Raw genomic sequence first — 25,781 nt, 5'->3', positions numbered from 1 at the left:
GTATTTATATTTTTTTTGAAATACATATAAGTAAAAAAATATATAATATTATTTAAAAACAATAGTTAAAACACTACCAAACGGCCTTAAAATTTGCGATAACGTCGGCCATGCATTTCTCATTTTTGATAGAAAGATAAGATTGTAGGACTTAGAATTTTCTGTTTGGAAAAGTCTGGCCTTGATTACTCTTAAATAGACACTTGTCCGTACGCTTAAACAATACCAAGTTTTCAACGCGCAAATTCTTTGGCGGCTGCTACACATGTCACAAAACACAAACGCAAAAACAAAACAGAACTGTTACACACTCAGACATCATTTTGAACCAAACAAAAAGCTAAAAAGCAAAAAGCAAAAACAACAAAGAAGCAACCCGAATTCTGAAACCAGAACTTGAGAGAGTTTTTTTTTTATTTGACAATGGAGACTGTGAGGGAAGATGTGGTGGAAGAGTATAGCTGGAGAGACGTGAAGGTCCCAGCTTTGGCATCACAGTCAGAGCATAGGAAAGAATTAGGAGAGAGAAGGGGAGGCCGTGACATACTTGTAGCTGTGGATCATGGACCCAAGAGCAAATTCGCCTTTGATTGGGTCCTCGCTCATCTCTGCAGAACTGATGACACTGTCCATCTCATCCATGCTGTTTCAAGTTATTTCAATTTCACAATCTTTTTCACTATAGTTTAACTGTTTCCTTCTGAAAATGAAAACCTTGAAAGTTAATCTCTTTTTGTGGTTTTAGTTTTGGAATTGTAATTGTTGGGTGTTAATATTTCTGGGTTTTTGTTTGGTTTGGTGTTTGTTTAGGTGTCAAGAACGAGGTAGTGTATGAGATGAGCGAGCGGCTTATGGAGAAGCTTGCGATTGAGGCTTTTCGGGTTGCCATGGTAAGTATTTCATCTTCTTTCATTTGGTTTTTTCTTGTTCCTTCTGCATTTACTTTATTTTTTGATAAGCGAGCAGAAATTTTTATTGAAACAAATCAAGGAGAGAACATCTGTAACAAAGACACTTAATCCCAAAGGTTTACACATTTTGACACAACTTACAAGTACCAGCACAAATTACTCCTCAAGCAACGGCTGTAAACTAAGCAGCCTTTTTATGCAAAACAGATTAAGGAGGGATTCCCCAAGCACAGAACAACACTCTATCAAGAAAAGAGTTCTTGAAACTCAGTCTTGTAATCACACAAACTTTAGCTTTCAATATGATAATCTGAACAAAGCCTTCTTCAGTTTTAACCTGTCCACCATGGATGATTCTATTTCTTTGTAACCAAAGGTGGTATATTGTGGATCCCCGTGTTAACCTGCTAATTACTGCACTCAAGCTCTTCCATCTCCAGTTCTTAATACCCCATTCCACCAATCTTTCTCAATCAGTTGGAGGGTTGAAATTCAAACAAAACTGCATGGCCAATGTCCATACTCTATTGGTGAATGAGCATTCAAAGAACAAGTGACGTCTAGTCTTCCAAGCATCTTCTGCATAAAACACATACCCTGTCCCCTTTAAAGCCCATTGCACAAGTTTTCCTTAGTAGAGAGCCAATTTAACACTGCTAACCAAAGCAAGGAAGCATGTCTAGAAATAGCCAAAACCAGGCCAGTTTAGCCCACTTGGCCTCAGCACTTCTCATTGTATTAGTATTCCAAGTCTTTGAAGTTTTGAAAATACCAAATTTAGATGGCATCCGCAATGGTTTATCCTGATCTTTGACTTCCACAAGAGCGAGCTTGCACTGAACAGCCACAAATGCATCATATTGAGCCTGACCCCAGCACCACTCTTTTTTTTCGGTACTCTAAAACTTTGTCCTCAATGTTGCTTGTTGCATCTTATGCAATCCTAGGACCATATTTGGTAAATACTAGGAAGCACAGACACTTCATTTGGGGTATGACACCCATGTTGCACCTGTACTTGTGCTTCCTAGGAAAGGGCTAATTTTTCAAAAATTGATGTGTTGCCATGTCATACCCGTACCCGTGCTTCCTAGGGTAAATAAAATCCCATCAAGATGCCACCAATCCTACCAAAGATCCAAGAGAAACCGTCCCCAATTTCCAACTTAAAAAACTGCTTGGTTTCATTTTAATAACTTTCCTCCAACCCCAAGAGCAATTTTGGGGATTTTAGCCATCCATAAAATCCTCCACTTTAACAAGCTCTCTTTCACTTATGCCACTGATAAAGATCCAAATTCCAAATATGCTTCATAATTGCAGCTTTATTCCATTCTTCAACTCTCTTCAACCCAAGACCACCTTCAATTTTGGTGGGCAAACTTGAGCCCAAGCTACCTTAGTGATAGTGTCATTTCCATTCCAGAGGAAACTGTTGAACTTATGTGCAATCACTTTTATGACTCTCTTAAGAAGAATTAACACACTAGCCCAAAAGACTAGAATGTTTTACAGAACAAAACTCAATGGCTGAACTCTGCCAGCAAAGGACAGTTTCTTGGTGGTCCGGGAGCAGGAGCAGATTCCTGCAAATATCTTGTCAACCAAGGGCTAACATTCCTGCAAACTAAGTTTACTAGAGATTAAAGGAACCGCCAAATATCTAACTGGAAGCTTGCCCTTGCTCAAACTTAAGTAAGCTCAGAATCCAATGTTTCAGTTAAGAATCCACATTAGAACAAAATACTTCACTCTTCTTGGTGTTTGCAGTCAATTCTGACAATATTTTAAACTCAATTTGACCATCTTAACAAACTGTAAAAACTTTGGATCATCAGCAAGCCTCAAATGCAAGGGTGGAGCTAGGATTTTTTGTTTGGAGGGGGGGGGGAGTTGTGGTACTAATATATTAGTCAAGAGTCAAGGTAAACCATCACACACATGCACATATATAAACCTTAATATTTTGATACCAGAGTTGTTCATAATTAATAAATATATTGTATACAAAACTATCAACTTTGACATATGTATATTTACTGGATAATATTTTTAGGGGAATTTATCATCTTTTAAACTCCAATAAGTATACAAAAGTTGTCTAGTCTTATTAAACATATACAAAAAGTGAATTTGAGAAACAAAAACCACCTTGTCTATATAACTACTAAGGCCAGTTAACAAATTCTATTGTTTTTTAAGAGTATCATTGGACTAACTTAAATATTTGGGGGAGCCAACTTTAATTTTTGTAGCTAAATATTTAAAATTTTTAATAACTATACATAAAATAAATGAGTTTTTTAAAATTTTGGAGGGGCCATGGCCCTCCTGAGCTTAGCCGTAGCGCCGCCCCTGCTCAAATGAGTTAGCTGCAACTTATTGAGAATGGAATCTGAAACTTCTGGATTCCTGGACAGGTTTTACGTCAACTGGGAAAACACCTCTATAGCAATGACAAAAAGATAAACAGACAAATAGTCACCTTGCCTCTTCCCTTTCTTACCACCAAAATAACCAACCAAATTACCATTTAAAGCCACAGAGAATTTCGTAGTAGTTGTGCACTCTCTAACCTGATCAATATATAAACTTGGAAAGCCAAGAACTGGATAAATTCCCATTCCACAGAGTCATAAGCCTTCACTAAGTCAACTTTGATAGTGCACCTTTGAGGTCTCTTTGTTTCTGTGGTAACTTTTCACCAGTTCTTAACTACCTATGCTATAAAATATATTTTCTGATGTGTTTCTACCTGCAATAAATGCTGTCTGGTCGTGGCTGATAATTTGACTCAGCAAGGCTCGAGTCTGTTTGTAAGGATTTTATTAATGCACTTATAAATGATGTTACTGCAAGATTGGCCTAAATTCACCCATAGAAGAAAGGCTAGAAACTTTAGGAACCAATGTAAGAATAGTGGCATTTACTGCTCCAAGTAGCTTTTTTGAATTAAAAAGGGAGTTACTAGAAAGAATCATCTAATTTTCTACTAAAGATCTTGATTTTTTTGAAAAAATATGCTGTGAATTTATCTGAGCCAGGACCTTTGTCTCTATTAATGGAAAGAGCCTTCTGGATCTCTTCAGAAGAGAGCTCCCTTTGCATCATACTTGCTTGCTCTCTAGATATCTGTATAGGAAGCAAATCTGATATTCTGGTTTTATCCTAATCTCCAAGATGGAAGCTTGAATCGTGTAACATTATTTGTTGGAATTGGACTGCCACATATTTTATTTGATTAATTTCAGTGACACTGTTTCCTTGCTCATCTTTGCTTGATTGGACTATAGCATTACAATCGTTTCTTGTTCTTCTCTTTTAGTTTTGTTTGAGCATTGTAATTTGAGAAGTTGATGTATTGTTCCCATGATATTCTCCTTGTATACTTCTGTATTTTTTGGTCATTAATATAATTGAGTTATTTATTTATTTATTTTAAATTTGAAATTTTTAAAAAGGCTTACCTCTTGACAATGCTGTGAAAATATGCAGTGTTATTGTCCCCTAGATTAAGCCATATGTTCATAGATTTTTAAACCATTATTAATCAGCAGCCTGTCTCTGTCTCCCAACCCCCCCCCCCCCCCCTTCTATTTTTTGATGCTATCCTCTTGCTATCTTTCTTACTCAACTGAGGTTGATTTTGTTTTGTATGATTAAGGTCCTGCATCATCAAACTTGTTCTGTTGGTTCAACTAATGTGCCCTTTTGGTCTCTGTTGCAATAGTTTGGGACACCCAATGCAAGCAACTCATTACTAAAGTTTGTAGTCTATAGTTACAACTTACAAATTGAAGTGTTCCAGTGTGTTAATTTTCTGATGTAGAATCTAGAACTTGTTTGAATGCTAAAACTTAGATTCTCTTCACTACACTTGTTAGAATGATGGTTAAATGATTACATTCTCCATTTCCTATCAACTTAAGCTTTTTGTGACAATAAGTAATTTATCATGGTATCAAAGTAGGTGGCTGTGAATCAAATCATGTTTTCCACCCTTCCTCCCATTTAAAAATTAAAAAACCCCACGTGTTGGATCTCACTTATTAAGGTGGAGTATGGGCCAAATATGTGAGAGAGAGAGAGGGGGGGTGGGGGGGGGGGGAATTAAGTTCAGAATTTTTATATTGGCTTAAGCTTCTTATTGCATGGAGATTCAGCTTGAAATTATAGTCATCTTGAAAGTTTAAATTTGTCGCTAAATGCCTTCATCTCCTGTATTCTTTGTCTAATTTAAATTGCACTTATCTCCACTCTCCCAATCTGATATGTGATGACACTTACATCTGAAGCGTGATTCATGGAGTCAAGCTAAAATGTCATTGCTTCATGCATTCTTTGCTTCTCATCTTCAAACAAGTAGTTCGCATGAATGGATTTTCTCTTGCAATTAAAACCCTCAATGCATGACTCCAACTTGTATTGAAACAGCCAAAAATAAATTTCTACATTGATAAGCTGCATCCAATTGCCTCTGTGGTTCAGTTTGAATCTAATTTATGCTTACGTGAGAAAAGGCAGACTCTTGCATCCCTAGCATTTTCTTTGTTGCTTGAGCATTCTTTCAATCAATCATGTACTCCCCTTAACTTCAGTTATTACTAAGCTTGACCTATTGGGATATACTGTAGCCAACTGAATATAAGATAATACCAATTTAAGCTTAAACTAGTTTTATACATAAATTTGCCACAACTAAAAAAATTGATATAGTGAAGTGTTGCTACTTTGAGTTCTTTTATTGTCATTTATAAATGGTTTTGATGGAATAGGTAAGGACTAAGGCTCGGATCGTGGAAGGGGATACTGGTAAGGCAATATGCAAGGAAGCTGAAAAATTGAAGCCTGCAGCTGTGGTCATGGGTACCAGAGGCAGAGGCATTATTCAAAGGTTCATCCTCCCTCCCTCCCTCCCTCCTTCTCTCCCTCTCTCTCTTTCTCTCTCTCTCTCTCTCTCTCTCTCTCTCATTGTTGTTGGACCTTCAGTGTGCTGCAGGGTAGTGTGAGCGAGTACTGCTTCCATAACTGTAAATCAGCACCTGTCATAATTGTTCCTGGAAAAGGTATTATTTCTCACCAATAAAATCCTATAAATTTCCTATTAATGAGTATTCAGTCTCAAGGATTTCATTTCTTGGATTGGCAGCAGCTGGAGGCGAATCATTGACCTAGTGAAATGGGCATATAGTAAACTGTTAGTCCTGAATGTTGGGCTACTAAGAATAGCTTGCTTGGACGTAGATACTTGCTGGGTTTTATTTTGTTTTGTTTTATTTGTATTTATATATTTGTTTTTGGTGTGTATGTGGAAGATATTTTATGATTTTATGTGATGAATGAACACTATATATAGCAATTTGGGGGTAATGGATGTGGTACACTGCATAGCTTGCTTGTATATTGTATCAACTTATTTAATGGAACTAGCTGTTGATGTCTGGATGCAATTTGGGGGGATGGATGTGGTACACAGCGTAGCAAATTTGTAGGATCCAAGTCATCCCAAAGTTCTCAAGCATGAAGATATATGATCATTAGAGTTTTCACTTCTTTTTTCTCTCACATAGACCAATGCATATGCGATATGCCCACCCAGATAAAACATAATGCTCTTTGAGCTAACTTATTGTATAAAGTATAGACCTAACAAAATATTCTAATTCAAAAATGCTTTGTACCTATTTTCTTTCTCTTTTTCCATTATCTGGCTATCCATGTAATCCAAGTCTTTGAGTTATAAATTTTGTCCATGTGTGTTGCTTGTGTTGTCCCCATCGTCTCGTCCCCTCATCTCAATTGATGGATCACAATGATTTCAGTAGATTCTGCTACTAACAGTTATCCATACCAATTTAGCACATACTGGTACTTGATCATCCCCCTTCCATTAGCGTGCATTTCCTTCATTGTACTTGGACTTTGGGATGCGTGAATTTAGGAATCATGTATGTTCCAATCTTAGCCCATGTTGGTTTCCATGTTAGTTTCCCATAAAATATGTCAGTTCCATGTTCTTATATACAGCCACTTGGTATGTGTGACTATGCAAAAGAATGATATACTTAGCCTGTGATATCTGAAACTAAAAAATTCTTTCCACTTTAGCCCTTGGGCCAAGCCCTGCTCTTGATAATTGGCCGATCTCCTAATATTAATTGTTTTTACCAATTAAGTCATTTGCGTATGTAGATTTTTATGGTACCCTCCAAACATTATCTCGAGTAGAGCTTGGCCAATGCATGACAATAATCTCTAGGACCAAGCACAAGTCCTTGTACTTAGGCTTGGTAGGACCTGGGTACTTTTGCTGGGAACAAAATCTATTTTGGGTTGCCCTTACCACAATGACTACAGAATTATTCTCCCACCCAATATACCATTGAAAAAATTACCTGTACTACTGGTAAGTTCTACTCAATATTCTTATCTTTCCCTTCTGTTTTCTGAACCACAGAAAGATTTGTCTTAGGTTCCATTAATTATTGTTAGGATTCTCCTACTAGAAGAAGACACAAACTTGAGGGCTCAATTGTGCCTAACAAGTCTTTACGAGTGGCATGAACATTTGCACGCTGCCAATAAAATCTGTCTTTTTAGCCTTCTTATTCCGTATGAACTACACCATGTGAGTGAAAGGTGGAGAGGAGAACCTCAAAGATTAGAAGTGAAAGTTTCACAAAAAACTGAAATGGACCCAAGAAAGGGAAAGAGCAATATCATCTCTCACCATCTCAAGGGACAAAGAGTAGCAAAAAGATCTTGCCCAAGGATGTGGCCAGGCCCATCCCTTTCACCGTTACGTTTGGCTTGATAATGAAGGAAAGCTGAGGTTCTTGTTAACTCTATAATAGCAGGAAGATGCGGTGAAGGTGTGTACAAACCTTTAGTGGTCCCCCAATCATTGCTGCAGCCTAACACTGAAAACTGGAAAGTGAAAAGCTCGTTTCTTTTGTAGTAAAATGAAGATATAAAATGCCTATATAAGTTAGAGAAGATATGAACCTTCTGTATGTAGAAAAGTCATAGGAGTACAGGTTCATCATTCATAATTTTGTTGATTAAGTTTAAGAATAGGCTAATCTTCTGAGTTTTCCTTGAAATTTGATAGTGAATTGCTGGCCTGGTGTGAATGATCATTTGTGTGAGGACAGATCATCTGTACAAAAACAGAAAAAGATTTTCAGAAAGACTATAAGTCTCTCCACCCCTGCCCTCCTCCCTTTTTACTTGGGTACTCAGAAAACTGGAAACCTTTGAAAATGATTCTGAAATTTTCTGCTTGATTACCATTTTCTTTGTGATCAAAAAAATTAGTTACTGATGTATTTTCATGTCTGCATAACATCATTGTCTGGAATAAACCTTGTTAGGATTAGGTACTGTTAAACTTTTCAACCAACTTTTTTGTAGATCATGTATTTTTTTTATTTTTTATTTTTTTAAATTTTTAGGCATAGGCTGTTAATAACTTTAACATTGCTGAATTCATCATCATATATATGGTGTAACTGAAAGGGAATGAGAAGCTGCTGCATGAATGAGGGTCATTCTCAATAGCTAAACAAGCAGATTTACATTACCAAAGTCCATAGAATAGCTGAATCAGCAGAATTACATTATCAAGTTTTGATATAAAACTAACTGCCATAAATTCCCATATGTCATTGAAATTTTATTGGGGATATATCTTTGTAGCCAGGACATCAATGATGTTTGAGCCCTTTTATGTTCTGCCATACATTAAACTCAGAAGTTTGGAAATAAAAGTAGATATGTTAATGATGTGATTCAATTATAATGTGCTAGTTCCCTAGGGACTTTGAGACCTTTCTAATGAGTTGTGCAAGGATTGGATAGTTTTGTTCTCTCTCTATCTGGATATAATTATTATAGTCTATTCATCATTCTGCTGCATAATTATAAGCGTCTCAATCAACATATTGTTCTGTCAAAAAATTGAAGCCAGTCGGTCCACTAGTAGGTTCATGTCTTGTGTGTCCTTCACAAGAGTGCCTGAAGTTGTCTCTCAGGTTCATCCAATGGAGGGACAATTGTGCCACTGGATTACAGAGACACTTTCCTTTCACATTAACAAATATGTTGTGGCAGTTCTTCCATCCCAATCACAGCTTGCAGGTCTGTTTAATTTTGTATTGTTTTCTTGAAATTGGAATGAGAGGTTTATTTATCTCAAACAAGGGTGTTATCTTTAGTGTTTACTGTAATAGCAAAACAGTTTGAAATTAAAAGGATGTAAACTAGATTAGCTTAGTGTTATTACTTTATTCCGTCTTTGTCCCACCCTTGGTCCTGTCATCTATCACCATCAACTTTTCTTAGTACCTCTCACGCAATTTAATCTCATAATGGTGAGATTATGACAGAAAAGAAACAAATAAAGATTGTTGAGGTTAATAGATATTGATCTTATTCATACTATGAGGCAAGTATACATACAAATATATACGTTATGTACTTCAACTAGAAAAAAAAAAAAAAAAAAAAAAAGAATCTGGATCAGAGGCACGTGGAGTAAACTCATCCAAGAAATTGTATGATGGATACATCGATTCACATCTCCATCTTTAGATTGCTAGCTTCAATGGAACCTGTAAAAACAATGTGGTGCTTTTAGTGTCAGCATTTGGCAAATGTTTCATTTAATTTGGCTATATGATGGAGTTTGTAGACATGGAAAGTGGAAGATGATATCAAGCACCAATTGATGCTGTGATTAAAACAACCAAAAAGCATCAAGTTCATGTGATTCATGGACTTAGCTCATAGTAAGTAGAGAGTAGACCCATTTCAATTTATGCAACTCTTTTTAGCAAGTGTTTGCTTTCATGCATATTCGCCATTATTTGATGATGATAGCGATTATGTGGTATAGTGTCAAAGGCACCACACCTTTGGTGGCTTCCTTTTTCTATCAAAACAGGTCGTGGGTGTATTATGGTCACTGAAAAAAAGCTGTGGATTTAATCATTTTGGAAGAAAAAGATACAGAGATCCTTATTATCAACTTTCTTGATTTCAATGAAAAAAAGATGCCATACTTTCTTAGAAAAAATCATTAAAGTTTTTTTTTTTTGGGGGGGGGTACCATATGGTCTCTATCATTGGTCAAAAAAACCACTTTACTTCATTTTCACCTTAAACTGATGGAAACATGGAACCAAAAAGTGTGACATGCTAGCTCTATCTACCTGTAAATGGTTGGGAAGGAAAGGATGTTGATCTTCCTTGATGGAACTCTAGATTGAGCAGGTTTTGTAAATCGGTATCCCAAGTTGAAGAAGGCGGTAGTTGCTGCAGGGCAAGTTTGATATATTTTAGAAATTGATGAATTTAATTGACACAGAACAGCATTGGAGCACAAAGTTTAGAAGCAATTACAGTGAAGCAGGGTGTGTCAATATATGTTTCAGGGATCGACATAGGTGCACTGATGGATCGTCGAAGAGCCATATCAGATGAATTTATCCCCATTTCCAAACCACAACACGCAACCACTTGTGCTGGATTAAACTGAAGGTAGGCAGGATTAGTCATTTCGGATGACATTCCAATTGTTGGAAAACTTGTTGAGCAAGCAGGAAACATCTGTTGATATTGAAGTAAAAAGAGAATGAGCAACATAAGGAAATGCTGGACACCAAGGTTTCCCAATGGAACGAAAGAACATGAATTTTGCTTAAAATTGACCTTCTGTAGAGTTAGCAATCAGGCAAATCAATTTTAATTGCCAAATGGATGGCTAATACACACATGCTTTATATTCTCCACATATGTATATTTCTCTTACCTCTTTTCCAAAGAAATCTTCAATGTTGAAGTCGAGCCTTGGATTTACAGCAGCTAGTTTCATGGACAGGAACTGCATATTGTAATGACAAGAAGACCCATTTCAGAATACAGTGAAATTTCAAAATAGATGAAGAATTACATAGAAAATTAGCAGGTAAGCCACCTCTACTTGTCGTTGAAGAGATTGAACATAATTGATGATTTCATCGAGCATTCCGGCTTTCCCTGTGATCTTGTTACACCCTGGTACTAAATCCTGCAGATACTTCATTCTCTCACTGATCTTTTCCCTCCTCACCTGCCATACACATTCATACATGACATAAATTACACAAACTGCTGAAGAAAAATTCTGGATGACTGCAATAATGCCCAAATAAAGAAAATACCACAAATTCTTTCTTACCCTCTCAGCTAGACTGTGGCTGTCTGTGGCCTGGCCGCGGCGTGCCCGGACATGAATATAATCCGGCTTCTGAACCTCGGAAGCTTTTGAATTCTCCTTTGAAGTATCAGAAGAACTTTCTCTATTGTTGTTGTCGGCGGTGGTGTTTTTGGCGCTGGTTTGCTCTGTGATCTTTGATTCCCCGTCCTCTGCACATAATTTGCTCCTCTTGTCTTTGGGTTCATCTTCCACAACAACCTACACATATCCAAAAGAAATCCTCATCAGCAAATTCAGCAAAACCTGCCAGACAGTGTTTCTTTAAAGATCTTAACCTTATGAAGTGGTCAAAAAGCCTCTAATTTGTAAGTCATTCAAAAGTCATAAACTTTTTATGTCAAAAGAGTAGTTCAAACTGTGCTTTCCAAAATATATTCTACAAGTGGAACAGGGCATTCATTCAAAACAAAGAGAAATCAAGTACCAGGAATTAATCGTTCATTAAACACCATGCAAAATTGCACAATCAATAGACAATAAATGAGTACCAAAAAGAAGGGAAAGCATTGAAAAATTAAAGTATCTTTTTTTTTTTGGGGGGGGGGGCATAGTTTTACAGTCTCCATGGTAAAAACTTTTACACAAATCCTGATAATGAAAAACACCCACCTGATTGTTTTGCACTTTATCAGCCTTCCTCTTCTTGGAGCTCTCTTTCCCAACTGGCACTGATACCTTGCCTTTTGGCTCAGCCACCGCTGCCACCACCACTTTTGGTGGGCAACTTGAAGTCCTTGAAACAGCACCAGCAGTCATCTCAAACTCACTACTGGTCCCATTCACCAACCCACAAGACTCAAAACCCATGTCAGGTAACTCAAGCCTGCCCAACTCAGCCCACCTATTTTTCAAGCCAGCTGGGTCAACTACTTTCAATGACTGACTCACCACCTCTCCAAGCACCAAATCACCACCACCAGTACCCACCAAACCCTGAAAGTTCTGAACTTGATGAGGACCCTCGTGACCCTGAAACACAACACCACCACCACCACCACCAAACTCAGTCCCTCCAAAATAACTCTGTTGCTGTTGATCTTGATGCCACTTCATCCTCGCCCTTTGCCTCTCCAGCACTGTCACGTCCGTGCAGTGCAACATCTCCTCCTGTATATAACCCCTGTTCATGACCTTCAACAAAGACCCTTTCGGAGTGACAAAGAAAGAAAAAAAGAAAAGAAAAAAGGGAGAGAGCAGGCACCGGCTTTTTTTCTCTACAAAAAGTAGTACTATTATTCAGTGGCACTTGGTGAACAATGAATATGTCCTTACTGCAAGTAGTAAGTCTTTACTCTTTATATTATTGAAAGATTAGGCAAACTTGCACTATCTTGTGCGGTTGTGCCTAACACTTACACACACACACAAACTCACGAGGCCTTTGGGTTTGTGATGAGAGTCACAAAGGGGGGGTAGTAAATGCTTGTTGCTAGGAGCAATATACGTGGGGGCTTAGTGTGCCTAAGTATGTGTATGTATGTGGTTGTACTTGGGGTTTGGTCAGTGTATATATAAGGATAAAGTGGGAAGAGAAAAGGTGGGGTATATGTGAATATTTATAATTAAAGAAGAAAAAGAGGTGGTCGGGGAAGACTGACAATGAAGGCCGGAATATGAAAACAACTGGCCGGAATTATTGAGAGAGAGAGAGAGAGGTGAAAATCTTAGCAAATGGGGCAGAGAGCCATCGAATGTATCCATAACGAGAGGCCGTGGGTGTAGGACCTACTGACATGACCGCCACGTGGGACTGTCCGAAAGATAAAAAGTCTGTGTGACAAACAAAAATTAACCTTATTTTCTTTTAGTTCAAAGTTCAAACGGAGACCAATTATAAAAAATAAAAAATAAAAAGTTCAAACGGAGTCAGCGGGATTGCGCACCAATTACTTTCATTACAAGGATCTCTCTCTTTTTTTTTTTTTTTTTTTAGAAACATGAAAACATAAAGTGTGTTTAAATATTGTTTATTTTACTAAAATTAAAAAATTATTACTGAAAGTATTGTAGATAAAGGTAAAAATTAGTTGAAATAATACAATGAGGCTTATAAATAGTGTCAAAAAGTGCAGTGAAACCTATAAATGGTAAAAAAATAAACTGAATAGTAAAATAATATTAATTTTTAATCCTAACCTAAACGCACACAAAGTTAACAAATGGCGTGGTTTCGTGGATGAGCAATGCTGATGCAACAAAATAATCTCATAATTTTTGTCACAACTTGTCGTGTGTCAAGTTGTAAATGGTAAAAGCGTGAACCACCATTTGAGCTCTTGCCATGTGATAAGTTGTAGGATTTTTGCATACTTATCATTCAACTCATTATTAATTAATTATATCTGTGGTTTAAGCTAATGCCATGTATAAAAGCTTTTTAAAAATTCTAGTTTGCTTCCTAAGTATAAGCATCACTTAATATTATTTGAAAATTCTCTTGGGACATTTTTGTTTTTGGCTGTTTATATACCTTCTTTTTTTTTCTTTTTTTTATGAACAGGAATATAATGTGCAGCCAAAACAAGTTGTTAGAAGAAAGTAAAGAAATCAAGAGCAGAGAACTTTGAAATGGTGTCAATTGTTGTTTGAACGAGCATGAATATTTTTGAAAAAAAAAATAATAGTACTTGGTATTTGCCCAAACTTCAAGATTGATTTTTGCAGTTTACTCCAATAAATTTTACTCTTATAATAAGTGACAATGAGAATAAAATATCAAGGTTAATTACGCTTTCTCTTTTTGATCCAGTTGCAATGTTCACTTTAATTCAAGATTGAGTAATGGTTCATTTTAATACTAGTTGGTAATTATAAGTGCTTTATCTCATTATCATTAGGATTTTTGTTAAATTTAACCAAAAAAAAAAGTAAAAATTTTCAACCAAAAAAAAATGATTGTTTAAAATTTGACCCAAAAAAAAAAAAAAAAATCAGTTAAGTGCAAATATATTTCATGGTTATTTTTAGAGAAGGTATTTCATAGACTAAATTGAAACAATCACACGAGTAATCATAATTTAGGGGTGTGCAACCAACTTGTCAATCTGTCAAAACAAACATGATCCAACCCAACCCGCTAGGTTGAGTCAGTTTTAGGGGTTAGTGGGTTGGATTGAATTGTCAAATTTACAGTAAGTTGGGTTGGGTGTGGGTCAATAGATTTACAAATTTGCCTAACCTGGCTGTACCTACTAATGTTGAATTAATTTTTTTTTTTTTTTTTAAAATTCCAATCTATGTGTCCAACTCGATTTAGGTGGGTTGAATTGGACCCCTGTGATAGATTGGGTTATGTTAGATTTTTTTTTTTTTTTTTTAACTCGACCATGATTGAGAATTGAAAAAACTTCTCAACTCGACCCATGCACGCTCTAAATCATGTAATTAGTCAAAGACCAAATTAATCATACGACCCAACTTTTTTTCATTTCATGAACTAAACATGGTAGCAGCAAAATTGGAAATGATTTATTGTCCAGGATTCTCACAATCTCTTGTCACTGTCTTGCAATGAATGTGTCACAACTAACATGTTGGACTAAAAGTCTTTTACATGTAATAGTGCTATGTTCACATTTATCACAACTACAATAGACATAACTTTTTAAATATTTGTGGCCATTACTACTGTTACTACTAGTTTAGGCCTTTTTTGGGGGGGTATTTTCTCAAAAATTATGCTAAGAGAGTTTTATAGAAGTGGCAAAAAATTTAGCACCATAAACAAATTCATAACTTTTGTCACAAATCTCCTATATAGCTAATTGTGAGTGGTGAAGAAAAATGGTTGGTTCATATGAAATTGACAAGAAGCCGGTCATAGTTTGTCTTGTGAAAAAGTTATAATAAAAATTGTAGCTAAGTTTGTATTAATAGTACATCATTTTAAAAATCTAACCGAATAGACCAATTCAGTGTAATAAAAACCCCCAAAACCAATCAAACACTTGTAAAAACCGATCTAGAATCAATTAAAAACCAATAACTTGATGTTTTTATGATTTTTTGACCGTACTAATTTTTGAACCGAAAGAAATTAACTTATATTGTTAACAAGGGTCCATTTAGTACATGCGTTTAAACATATATTTTTAATTTTTAAACAACATTATACATATTTCTATACACTTTTTTACCCACACTTATTTTCAAAAATTACAAATAACATTATTTAAATAATATTATCAAACCGCGCTAAATATCCTAGAAGCATGTATATCTTTTAAAAAGCATGAGTGTACTTATTTGAACAATTCATAGAGGTGGAATTCTTTATTAGCAAAAAAAAAAAAACTTTGGTTTTGGTATTTTGGGTCCCGTGAAGAGGGCGGAAAGCTCGGGCCTACATACGTGATCACCCACATAGACTCATCCACGTGGCAGATTCTTATGCTTTGGATCTGACATGTCAGATAGATGACGTGGAAGGTGACGTGTTTGAACGGGGATTTGGTCCTGCATGTGGTTGGTACTTGTACCTGGGAAGTTGTAAGAGATATTACAGAACGGCAAAACTCAGAACCTACGGAAGCTTCTTTCCCACGCTCGCATGTCGGGCGCGTGAAAGCACGAAACACAACCATTGGTTGCGTGAGTATTACTCTAATGGAAAAAAAAAAGAATGTTGATATTTTTAAATCATGATATTTTTTAGCTGGGAGATTCTGATCCCTTCTATAAATTATAGTTGGGTCAATTAAATAAAAACCCTTATTTGTTTCTTTGTCTTTAATAGTATACTTATATAAGTAACTAACTTTCTAATTAAAGAACCTTGTTTTTATTTTATTTTATTAATATTCCCATTACTTTATTATGTGTGGAAAAAAGAAGAGGAGCAGAATACGTCACCAATCAATTTCGTAAAAATTCTAGTTTGATTTTTCTTCTAAAAAAATCTTTGCACCATGTCCCTAGAAAAATGGACTTAGTAATATTCTATATATATAAAAATGTGCGCAGCTTTGTCCATTGTATTGGAATTGCAAATATCATAACACGTGATTATTTTTAAATAGTGTTATGATCATAGCGGATTTATTGTTACAAGATATTGGATAGAAATTACATGCTAAAAAAAACAACATCACTTTTTAGTTGTTACTAACAATTTGCCACACAATCGGGTGTGGAATTTTTTGTGTATATAGACTCTCTCAAGTCTTAATAATGGTCCTAGTTGGTATTTGATTTCCAAGGGCCAAAATTCCATGTCTCACCTTTGTCGTTGGAGTAGTTAAAGAGTCCACTTCATCAACGTTATTTGCTTGTTTAAGACTATACAGCAAATTACGCAGTCTCAATTATTTTATGGTTACATCTAGAAAGGGAATATGATATGGTTATAAACTTTGTTTTTTCAAGAAAGGTAGTTAAAGCGACAACTAATCCTAGGTTATAAAAATTGACAGATTTAAGATAATTACGTTTAATTATTTGTCCCTATAAGTTAAGCTAAAATGAATCATGTCAATTTTGCATGCGTTTAGTTATTGTATTATGACAAAGATGTGGAATATTTTGCATCAAATGTCCTAATCATGGATTTTTTTTTCCTTCTCCCTTAACAAAAAAGCTGTTAACATGATCATATTTATTTGCTGATTTGTTTAATCCTAGATCTTGCTCTTAACTATCTTTTTTTTTTTTCTTTTTTTTTCTTTTTTTTTCTTCTTCTTCCCCACAAGTCTTTGCTGGTGAATTTACCAAAACTTGAATATTCAATGAATTCATCCACTTGACAATACAATCTATTGTCCAAATCATGCTTTGCTTGCAAAATTGTGCAGCCATTTGAAGCTTGAAGCAATGAGAGATAGGGATAGAGGATGTAATTTGGATTGGTGTGGGAACAAATCCAGAGAGGATGAAGGCTACTTCCATTATCAATTTATCACCTACTGGGCCCTCTCAACCCTCCCCACCCCCTCTCCCTTTTTCCAGTTCTCCTCTCTAGTGTTTAAACCTCTCTCTCTCTCTCTCTCTCTCTCTCCACCCTTAGTTGCATACATTTAAGCATGACCTCATACTATGGTGAAAGGCAAATGGGACCTATCTTTCTATCTCATTTTCTTCCATCTCCTTCTCTGTGGTCTTTATCAACTTAAAGCGAACCTGTTGCCTATTGTAATTTGTCTTTCCTTTTGCTCACTAAAGTGCTTTTCATCTTTGTATTTGGATTGACTTAGAGGCCCAAAGTACAGCATATTTATTGGGGTACCCCATAGATTTTTTTATATAATCACATAGTCCCTCTTGATCAACTAAAAGGCATCTTCACAATTTGAAAGTAGGGTAATTAGATAGTGTCTTCTTGAATTTTTTTTTTTTTGGATACACAATAGAAATTCTACTCTAACATAATCTAAGTGTATATATGTATGAAACTTTCTTCTAAAGACTTAAATTCCAGCCCTTACCCCCACATCCCACAAGAACTTATACTTGTAGAGTAACTATTGCACCAAAAATGCGCGGTGGTTGAATTTTGTTTTTTTTGTTTTGTTTTGTTTGTTTTTTTTTTTTTTTTTTTTTTCATCCTTTTGTGTTTCTAGTTTCTACTCTTTTCAACAGGGAATGATTTAGGACTTGTTGCTGGCCAGATTAAAAAAAAAAAAATGCAACAACAACAGCAGGACTTGTTGCTGGCCAGTTTTAAAAACAAAAATGCACACATATTCATAGATGTATACATATGTGTTTGCTTAAGTAGTGTTGATAAAAAAAATAATGCTTTCTGATAAAGGACGTAACCAACATCATATGATGATTATTAATTTATTATCTCTTTTGAACTTATTAATATTAATATGATATTCTTTTTTGATAAATAATTATTTATCGTTTTTATTTATAATTAGATATCATTGCTTGATGAATGTATAGGGTTGAATAGAAAATAAGAAAGTCTATGGACAAAACTTTTGTACCACAACTTTTGCCACAATTTTGATATGGTTGATTGCAAGTGGGAGAGAAAAGTTAGTGAGTTTATATGAAAGTGATGGTTTAGTAATTACAGTCAACCATATCTTTAAGTTGTGGCAAAACGTGGGATCGTAAAAGAAATAATAGAAATTTTTACTTAAAAAAAAAGAATGATATTATAATCTATATTGTCTTATTGATATAGTTATTGTTTTATTCTCATTTATAATATCACATTTGCTTTCTTAAATGTCGGAGCACTAATATTAGAATTTGAAAAAAAAAATTATACTTTTTTCCTTTTGAAAGGAATGAATAAAATTTTAGAGAGGCCAAACCAAAAATATATATATTTAAATTTTTTTTTTAATTTTTAAAAACAGCATATTTCAAGATTTTAGGGGTTCCATTAGCCCAAGGCCATAAAATGCATTCATCCCCGCTTTTTCAATATATATATAAATATATTGAAAGTATGTTATCATAAGAAACAACCCAGCAAATTTCCTTGCCAATCACAACCTGGAATATTAATAAGGCATATTAAAGAACTGCATGTTTTGTTGATTGTATGCATTGTGAGTTGTGACAATGTGGTAAAACAAATTCCATGATGAAGCTCCCTTACTGAACTTACAAGAAGGGGTAGCGATAGGTCAAATATATGCGGGTCAGATTAGGTAGGTTGAGGGAAAAAAATTTAACTGATTTGTCATTGGCGGATTGGAAAAATTCTAAACCGCCGCCAATCTACTAACCTTTAAATTGAATGATCATGCTAACGAGTGCCATTAGGTCATTGGTTAAGAATTTAGTTAAAGAAAGTTTTGACATCATTTTTATGGGAAATGAAAAAAACTGTCAAAACATTAATTGCTTCTTTTTTTCTTTTTTTTTTTCGCATAAAAACTTTATTTAATTGGATTCTTAACCAGTGCCATAAGGGCACTCGTTTGCATTTCCCTAAATGAAAAGGTCAATTAAAAATTTTAGCAGTTTCAACTTGGTAAATTGAGCTAGTTAGTTTTAATAATGAATTGTATACTAAACTTTAAAATTTATAGTATCATTTACAGCTAAATTAGTTCAAGAAAACAGAAGCCCTACTCGGTTTTATTATTATAAAATTGATTCAAGGCTCCTCTTATCTTATCTATAATGGATAAATGACTTAAAAAAAATAATAGAGGGGACAGAGATATGGGTGAGGGAGCAATGAAATATAGCAGCAGATCCGATGTGCTGGGAATCCTAGTTCTTGCAGGCCCTCTCTATTTATAATGGGGTTGAGAGTGATAGAGCACTTAAAAGTTGGGGTATTTTGGTGACTCTGTTCGGTCTCTGGCTTCCAATCCACTTACAGCTATTATTTCTAATCATATTCAGACCAATACTATGGGTTTCCTTCCCTCCTTTAATGCACCAACGCGTCCCTCTGTTCCCCCTATTCATTGAGAGTGATTGTTTACTGTTTTGCTATGATTTTCGTAGGAGGATCTCATGCCACTTATGTAGCACTTATGTCCTATAATGCTGAATAATTACCCCGAATATATAGTAAAGTCCAACCAAAGATTCCACACCATTTTACTCTCAAATGGGATTGTAAATTAGCTTTAGATTAGGACACAACATTTTTTCATGAAAGATACTCCCTCGTTGAAATACTTTCTTTTTTTAGTATCTGACTATTCCTTAGATGTATATAGTCTTTTTGTTTGTATACATACCAAGTTATTACAAAAAAGAATATCTTGAGAGTGACCCCAAAATACTAACAAGTGGTGTTTAATATTACAAACTTAAAAATGAACTTAATACTTTGTTATTTAAAACTTTAAATAATGTTGTATTTGTATATGCTTAAGAAAAAATCTTAATCAAAGTTTGGAACTAATTGTGGATAACATATGTTGTTGTGCATGCAATCATAAGCAAATGACTTTCTGTATGTTGAAAAAGTATGGGAAAATATTATATATTAACTGAACTGTTCTTTTTAATACTAGGGACTTTTTTTTTTTTTGAGAATCTTTTTAATACTAGGGACTTGAGAAACGTCTCAAACGTTTTGCATGGTCCCTTCGAAATAAAATATTCAAAAGCATATGTTCATATATTGAATATAAAATAGCATTTGTTGGATTTTTGTGTAGTTAATGATAGTGTGGACAACATCATTGGGGAAACAAAATAAGCAACTTAATTTCTCCCCTATTTTATTTTCTTTTCTTAAGTCTTCGACTGAACGTCATAGTAATAACTCTCATATTTCTTTTTATCTCAGTACTATATTTTTCCCTATCATTATTGCCATTATTCCAAAAAATTGAGTATTGATATCACAGTTTCATCATAATGTGCAGGTGTTCATATTCATGTATTATTGAAAGCCGCATGGCACTCAAATTCATGGCTTGGATATCCGGGTGATCATGGAAATGGCTGATACCATGTTATCAGGAAATTATGAAGTTCATAACTGAATCCAAGAATAGTAGAATCCAATAATAAAAGAATCGTTTAAAAAATCATGTCTTATGATGGGAGGTGATTTATTCGGATCTAGACTTTTTTTTAAGGATTTTTGGTCATGCAATCTTAAACATTAATAGTTGTGGCTTGTGTTTACCGTTTGTACACGACTACATGTGGATCGTTATTTTCTAAATTGTATAATTCTAAGTTTGCAATCATTATTTAACTTTACACCAAGTATCAAAATGTTGATTTATTTGGATCTAGACTTTTTTAGGGTTTTTGGTCATGCGATCTTATACATTAATGGTTGTGACTTGCATGTACTGTGTGTACACGACTACACGTGGATTCTTATGTTCTAAATTGTGTAATTCTAATTTTGCAATTATCATTTAACTTTATACCAAGTGTCAAAATGTCATTTTGTAATGAAAAAAATCATTATTTTGACCGTTGAATGAATTATAACTTAATTAAAAACAAAATTATAATTCTTACCGACCAAATCACACCTCAAAAACTTAAATCGAACCACCAAATTGCTCTAAATTTCGTACGTTTCCAAAAAGTGAGTACTTTGACAGGAAGTCTACAGAGTGATTCTCTAGTGTATGGAAATTGACCTCCCCTTTTCCTTAATGACTTACCCCATCTATAAAAATGCTTTTCCAAAGTTTTCAAGCGTATTTTAGGGGTTTAATCTTATATTTATCCCTTAATAGTCTTGGGGAAGACCATAAAAGAAAGAAAGAAAGAAAAAAAAAAATTTGGAAAAAAACACACATTTTGAATATGGGAAAACAAAGTTCCAATCACGGATCAACACTCTGTTTTCAGGCGTGTAAATGTGTTTGTGTTTGTGTTTTTTCTTCATTTTTATCTAATTTATTTTTTTTTTTTTTTGGGTATTTATAAAAGATAAATCAAGGTCTCGAGGACTGTACCAGACCTGTTGAGTTTTGACAGATCTAGTAAGAATGCATGCAGCATGAGAAAGGTAAAAGAGTGCAAATTGGATTGAGACTCAAAGATACCAATGAGCACCTGAAAAATGTGACCACAATATGTCAATGCGAGGACATCGGTGAAAAGTGCTTATGCGTGCGTGAGATGGGATCAAGATTCGTGCACATGCATAAATCAACACAAAAGATGATGAGTAGCTTTAAAACGGTCATCTCGAATAACTATATGAATGCGATCGAGCTGGAATAGAACTCGTGATGAATTAACTCTGTGGGAGGCTGAAAAAAACTTATTTAGAAGTCAAAGAAATCGACCCAAGTAATTCAAAAATCCTCGAAAAAAAAACTATAGTAGTCAAAGAAATCCACCTATGTGACTCAAAATTCCTTGAAAAAAAACCTAGAAGTCAAAGAATTCCACCCTTGTGACTAAGGAATCCTTGTGATTTGAAGTTTATATAAGGTCACGTATTGACTCTTCAAGTGAAGGGAAGGTTTACGACAATGGTGTGATAAGAATGCATGGTCGGAAAACGAAAATCATGAAATCTGCCATCAAGGTCTATACTTTATACAAGTGGATTTTGTACGTTTACAGCTAGCTAAGGACCATATTTCTCCTTTTATACCAATCATCATGATAAAGATGGAAAACATTTCGTGATTCACAATGACTAGAATCAAACCTTAAGACACAAGAAATGGAAAAAGCACCAAATAGTCATGAAGTTTGAAGCCTAAATGAATTGTAACTAATGAAAAATGACACAATCATGTGCATAAGGGTTTGAGGTTTGATTAGACATTTTGTCAAGCTAACTAGTATGCAATTACTAAATGGATCATGAATTAATGAGTGCAATTTGACATGAAAATCAACCACTTACGACATCAAAATCAACACTCAACTTAATTCATAATAGAAAATCACAAGAGCTGGGTGGTGGCGTAGGCTTAGTTGGCTCGATATAGTTTGAGACATATGGTCCGTTTGGATTGAATTTATTTTTGCTGAAACTGAAAACTGAAACTGAAAATACTGTAGCAAAATAATTTTTAAATGTGTGAATAGTGTCGTGGGACCCATTTTTAATGAAAAAGTTGCTGAAAAGTGTAATTTATGGGTCCGTGAACAGTGCACGAGTGCACTATTCACGGTTGACTTGGTCCATTTGGATTGAGTTTATTTTTGCTGAAACTGAAAACTAAAACTGAAAATACTGTAGCAAAATAATTTTTAAATGTGTGAATAGTGTCATGGGACCCATTTTTAATGAAAAAGTTGCTGAAAAGTGTAATTTGTGGGTCCGTGAACAGTGCACGAGTGCACTATTCACGGTTGACTTGGTCAAATAGTGCGGTTGGAACAAAAAAAAAAAAAAAAAAAATCAGAAAACGCAGCCCAAGATTCAGCAGAAAACGCTGAATCCAAACGGACACATAAGGTGATAGAATTAAATGGCACCTTTTATATATAAATTTCAATTAAATAACTTTTTTTTAATGAAAACCAAACGAAGATTATTTTAATGAATTAAATACACAACTTAATAAATTAGTACTAACCAAATCAAGGGTAATTTCATATAGAAAATAAAAATATCATAGTTCAAACTTAAAATTTAATAAAAAGAAATGAAAATTTATTATTTTTAAAGAAATGATGTTTACTTTATCTTAGAAATAAGGTGATGTATGGTTTGCTAAAGTTGTAATCTAATTTTCAATTTTGATTTAGATATTAAGAGAAAAATTAAGATTGTTTGGTGTGTAACCATGTGGGAGATTATGTGGTTAATGTTAATAATCTACCATATATGTTATATTAGTTTTAAAAAGTATCACGTTATTAGGGGAAAGTAATCACCATTGATGGTTCGATACATTCACAATATTTTTTTTTTTTCCAAATAGTTTAGGATTTCAATTATTTTTTATCTCTCTCTCATAGAGAGTGTGCGCTCGTATAGATGCATACATACTTCAAGAGCAAAAAATACAGTTTTCCCTATTACGTTTCTTTTTTTCACCCTAGTTATCTCTCCATTATTTACTTGTTCAGTATTGAGTGGTGATTTTCACGTACATTATTGAAATTGACAACTTCTCTATCATTCATATATGATACGTCATAGTAGCTATACACTAAGTTAGAGTGAGTGAGTCATTTCCACCTCTTTTCTTCTCATTCTTATCCATAAAAAATGAATTATTCATTCTATTGCATTTTGCATGTAATCTTTTTTATTTTTTGCACTTTCAATACTCGGTGTGACAAAATCTTAGACAAAGAAAAATATTTTTTTAGTCAACAAAAATTAAAATAACGATAAAAGAGGCTGCATATGTTTTCCGCTTCTCAATTCCTTTGTGACAATGCTACCAACACCGTCGCAGCACCTTTGACGCTACTACTCCCACCACAATCAATACTACTATATTCATCACAATCGGCCCTACTACCATTTCCATTATCATTGCTATTCCCACCACCAAGCACACCATTTCCATCTCCAACCCCACAATCACTACCACCACATCACCATTACCATCACCACAATTGCTATGACTATCACCTTAGCCACCACCATTATATATAATTCTACCTTCGTTGTCATCAACAACACTGCTACTACTTCCACCAACTCTATTAACAAATGAAGTATTAATGATTTTCTTTACGAGCTAAATGTGAACAAATTTAGTGTCTTGTAGTTGTATGTATTTTTCATATGTATTTGAAGCCCAAGACTACTCAAGAAAAATTGCAAGATCTACTTTTCGATACAGCTTTGATAATGGTCAATCAATTGACAGTCTCAATTCATACAACTTAAATCGAGAATCATGCTGATAGAATCCAAATCTAGCCTAATCATTCATCCAAGCCTTTTTGGTTTCGTGCTACTAAGCCAAGCTATAAAAGAAAACCTATACACTAGAAGAAAATGCCTTTTAGCGACAAAGAATTTTTTACAGACCCAAAACGCCCTTTCAAAAAATCCTATTTCTGAGGTGCCCTCATAAATATTTGGCTAAATATGAAACATTTGTGACCAACAAGAAAAGCTGTCACAATTATGTATTGTAACCGTTATAAATGCTAATATTTTGGAGAGAAATTTTCCCTCCATATTATTTACGAGGGACAATTAAAAATCTTTCGCAATTATTTGTGACGGTTAAAAAAATGTCGTCACTAGTACTAAATTATTTGCGAGGGTTAGGATCGACCTTCACAAATAATTATATAAATGTCAAAATTTTTGAAGGGAAATGTTCCCACCAAATTATTTCCGAGGGACAATAAAAATCCCTTGCAAAAAGTTTATTTTTTGTATGAGTTAAAAATATACCCTCACTAATACTAAATTATTTGCAAGGGCCACGATTGGCCTTCGTAAATAATAATTAAAATAATAATTTTCTTTGGAGATAAAATTTATTCTAAAATTCAAAGAAAAATAATAATAAAAAGAAACACATAAACATATAGCACTTTGCATTCTTTAGATGAACCTTTTGTTTACAGCCTAAATAAAATGTCTTTTATATACATACTATATATGAAATGTCTGTCCTTATTTTCTAATAAATTTTACCCATAAAAAAATTATGGCACTTTCAACTTCAAAATGGTCTCCAGAAAACAACATTCTAAAACAATACCAGGACGATAACGTCAGAATAGTCCAGGACTAACTAAAAGTTGGAAAGTACATACAAGAACAATAGGCTACAAGATAAACAATGGGAAGAAAACTATAGCCAATTAAAGGGTTGCAAGTATTTTGAGAGAATACACAATGGGTGATACAAGCATTTTGAGAGAATTCAATCATCCTATTTAGTCTTGTACATTTGAACGTGCTATTGAAATTCATGAGTATGCGATCACCAGAAGCTACATGCCACATGCCACATCAAATTATAAAATGATTTTGATGTTATCACACACAAGCATGCCGGTAAAAATCCAATGTCATAGCACATAGTATCACCTATCCACAGAAAGAAAGACGTCATAAGAGAGTGGGGGAGGGTGAACTGTTGTAGATAAGCCTTAAACTGTTACTAACCTAAATAATGACCGAAACATTCTCGAAACTTTAAAAAATGACCAAACCCCCCCCCCCCCACCCTAAAGAGCATAAAATTACCAAAATACCCCTGACCATAAATATCCCCCTATGTTTGAAAAAGAACAAAATACCCCTCGATGACTAAAATAAGACCAAT

At 34.5% G+C, this 25,781-nt stretch overlaps 2 protein-coding genes across 3 annotated transcripts; one reads left to right on the top strand and one right to left on the bottom strand.

The window, feature by feature from the left end:
• Positions 1–253: 253 nt before the first annotated feature.
• LOC126707521 (universal stress protein PHOS32) lies at positions 254–6,352 on the top strand. 2 transcript variants are annotated; one of them, XM_050407211.1, is made up of 5 exons: positions 254–652; positions 811–890; positions 5,687–5,805; positions 5,901–5,977; positions 6,064–6,352. In XM_050407211.1, exons 1-5 carry the CDS (start codon positions 424–426, stop codon positions 6,084–6,086), a joined length of 528 nt encoding a protein of 175 aa, XP_050263168.1. In that variant the 5' UTR covers positions 254–423; the 3' UTR covers positions 6,087–6,352. The 2 variants fall into 2 exon arrangements, with proteins under 2 accessions (XP_050263168.1, XP_050263167.1); XM_050407210.1 differs by having other exon boundaries at positions 258–652; positions 6,061–6,352.
• A 2,964-nt stretch (positions 6,353–9,316) lies between these two features.
• Positions 9,317–12,815, bottom strand: LOC126707520 (transcription factor bHLH63-like). The gene is made up of 7 exons (XM_050407209.1): positions 11,779–12,815; positions 11,131–11,367; positions 10,888–11,022; positions 10,723–10,794; positions 10,314–10,520; positions 10,124–10,226; positions 9,317–9,523 (listed from the first exon to the last, which is right to left on the bottom strand). Exons 1-7 carry the CDS (start codon positions 12,295–12,297, stop codon positions 9,486–9,488), a joined length of 1,311 nt encoding a protein of 436 aa, XP_050263166.1. The 5' UTR covers positions 12,298–12,815; the 3' UTR covers positions 9,317–9,485.
• Between the last annotated feature and the right edge of the window lie 12,966 nt (positions 12,816–25,781).

Source organism: Quercus robur, chromosome 11, assembly GCF_932294415.1.
Source record: "Quercus robur chromosome 11, dhQueRobu3.1, whole genome shotgun sequence".
NCBI lineage: Eukaryota > Viridiplantae > Streptophyta > Magnoliopsida > Fagales > Fagaceae > Quercus > Quercus robur.
This window is presented reverse-complemented; position numbering and strand designations above follow the sequence as displayed.

What these genes read in the sequence shown, in the direction of transcription:
- LOC126707521 (XM_050407210.1), top strand. Translation starts at nt 424, where the DNA reads ATGGAGACTGTGAGGGAAGATGTGGTGGAAGAGTATAGCTGGAGAGAC. An exon ending in TCTCATCCATGCTGTTTCAA is followed by an intron (nt 653 to 810) that starts GTTATTTCAATT and finishes GTGTTTGTTTAG; the next exon opens with GTGTCAAGAACGAGGTAGTG. An exon ending in AGGCTTTTCGGGTTGCCATG is followed by an intron (nt 891 to 5,686) that starts GTAAGTATTTCA and finishes TTGATGGAATAG; the next exon opens with GTAAGGACTAAGGCTCGGAT.
- LOC126707520 (XM_050407209.1), bottom strand. Translation starts at nt 12,297, where the DNA reads ATGAACAGGGGTTATATACAGGAGGAGATGTTGCACTGCACGGACGTG. An exon ending in ATAAAGTGCAAAACAATCAG is followed by an intron (nt 11,368 to 11,778) that starts GTGGGTGTTTTT and finishes GGATATGTGTAG; the next exon opens with GTTGTTGTGGAAGATGAACC. An exon ending in TCCTTCCCAACCATTTACAG is followed by an intron (nt 9,524 to 10,123) that starts GTAGATAGAGCT and finishes TTGTTTTTACAG; the next exon opens with GTTCCATTGAAGCTAGCAAT.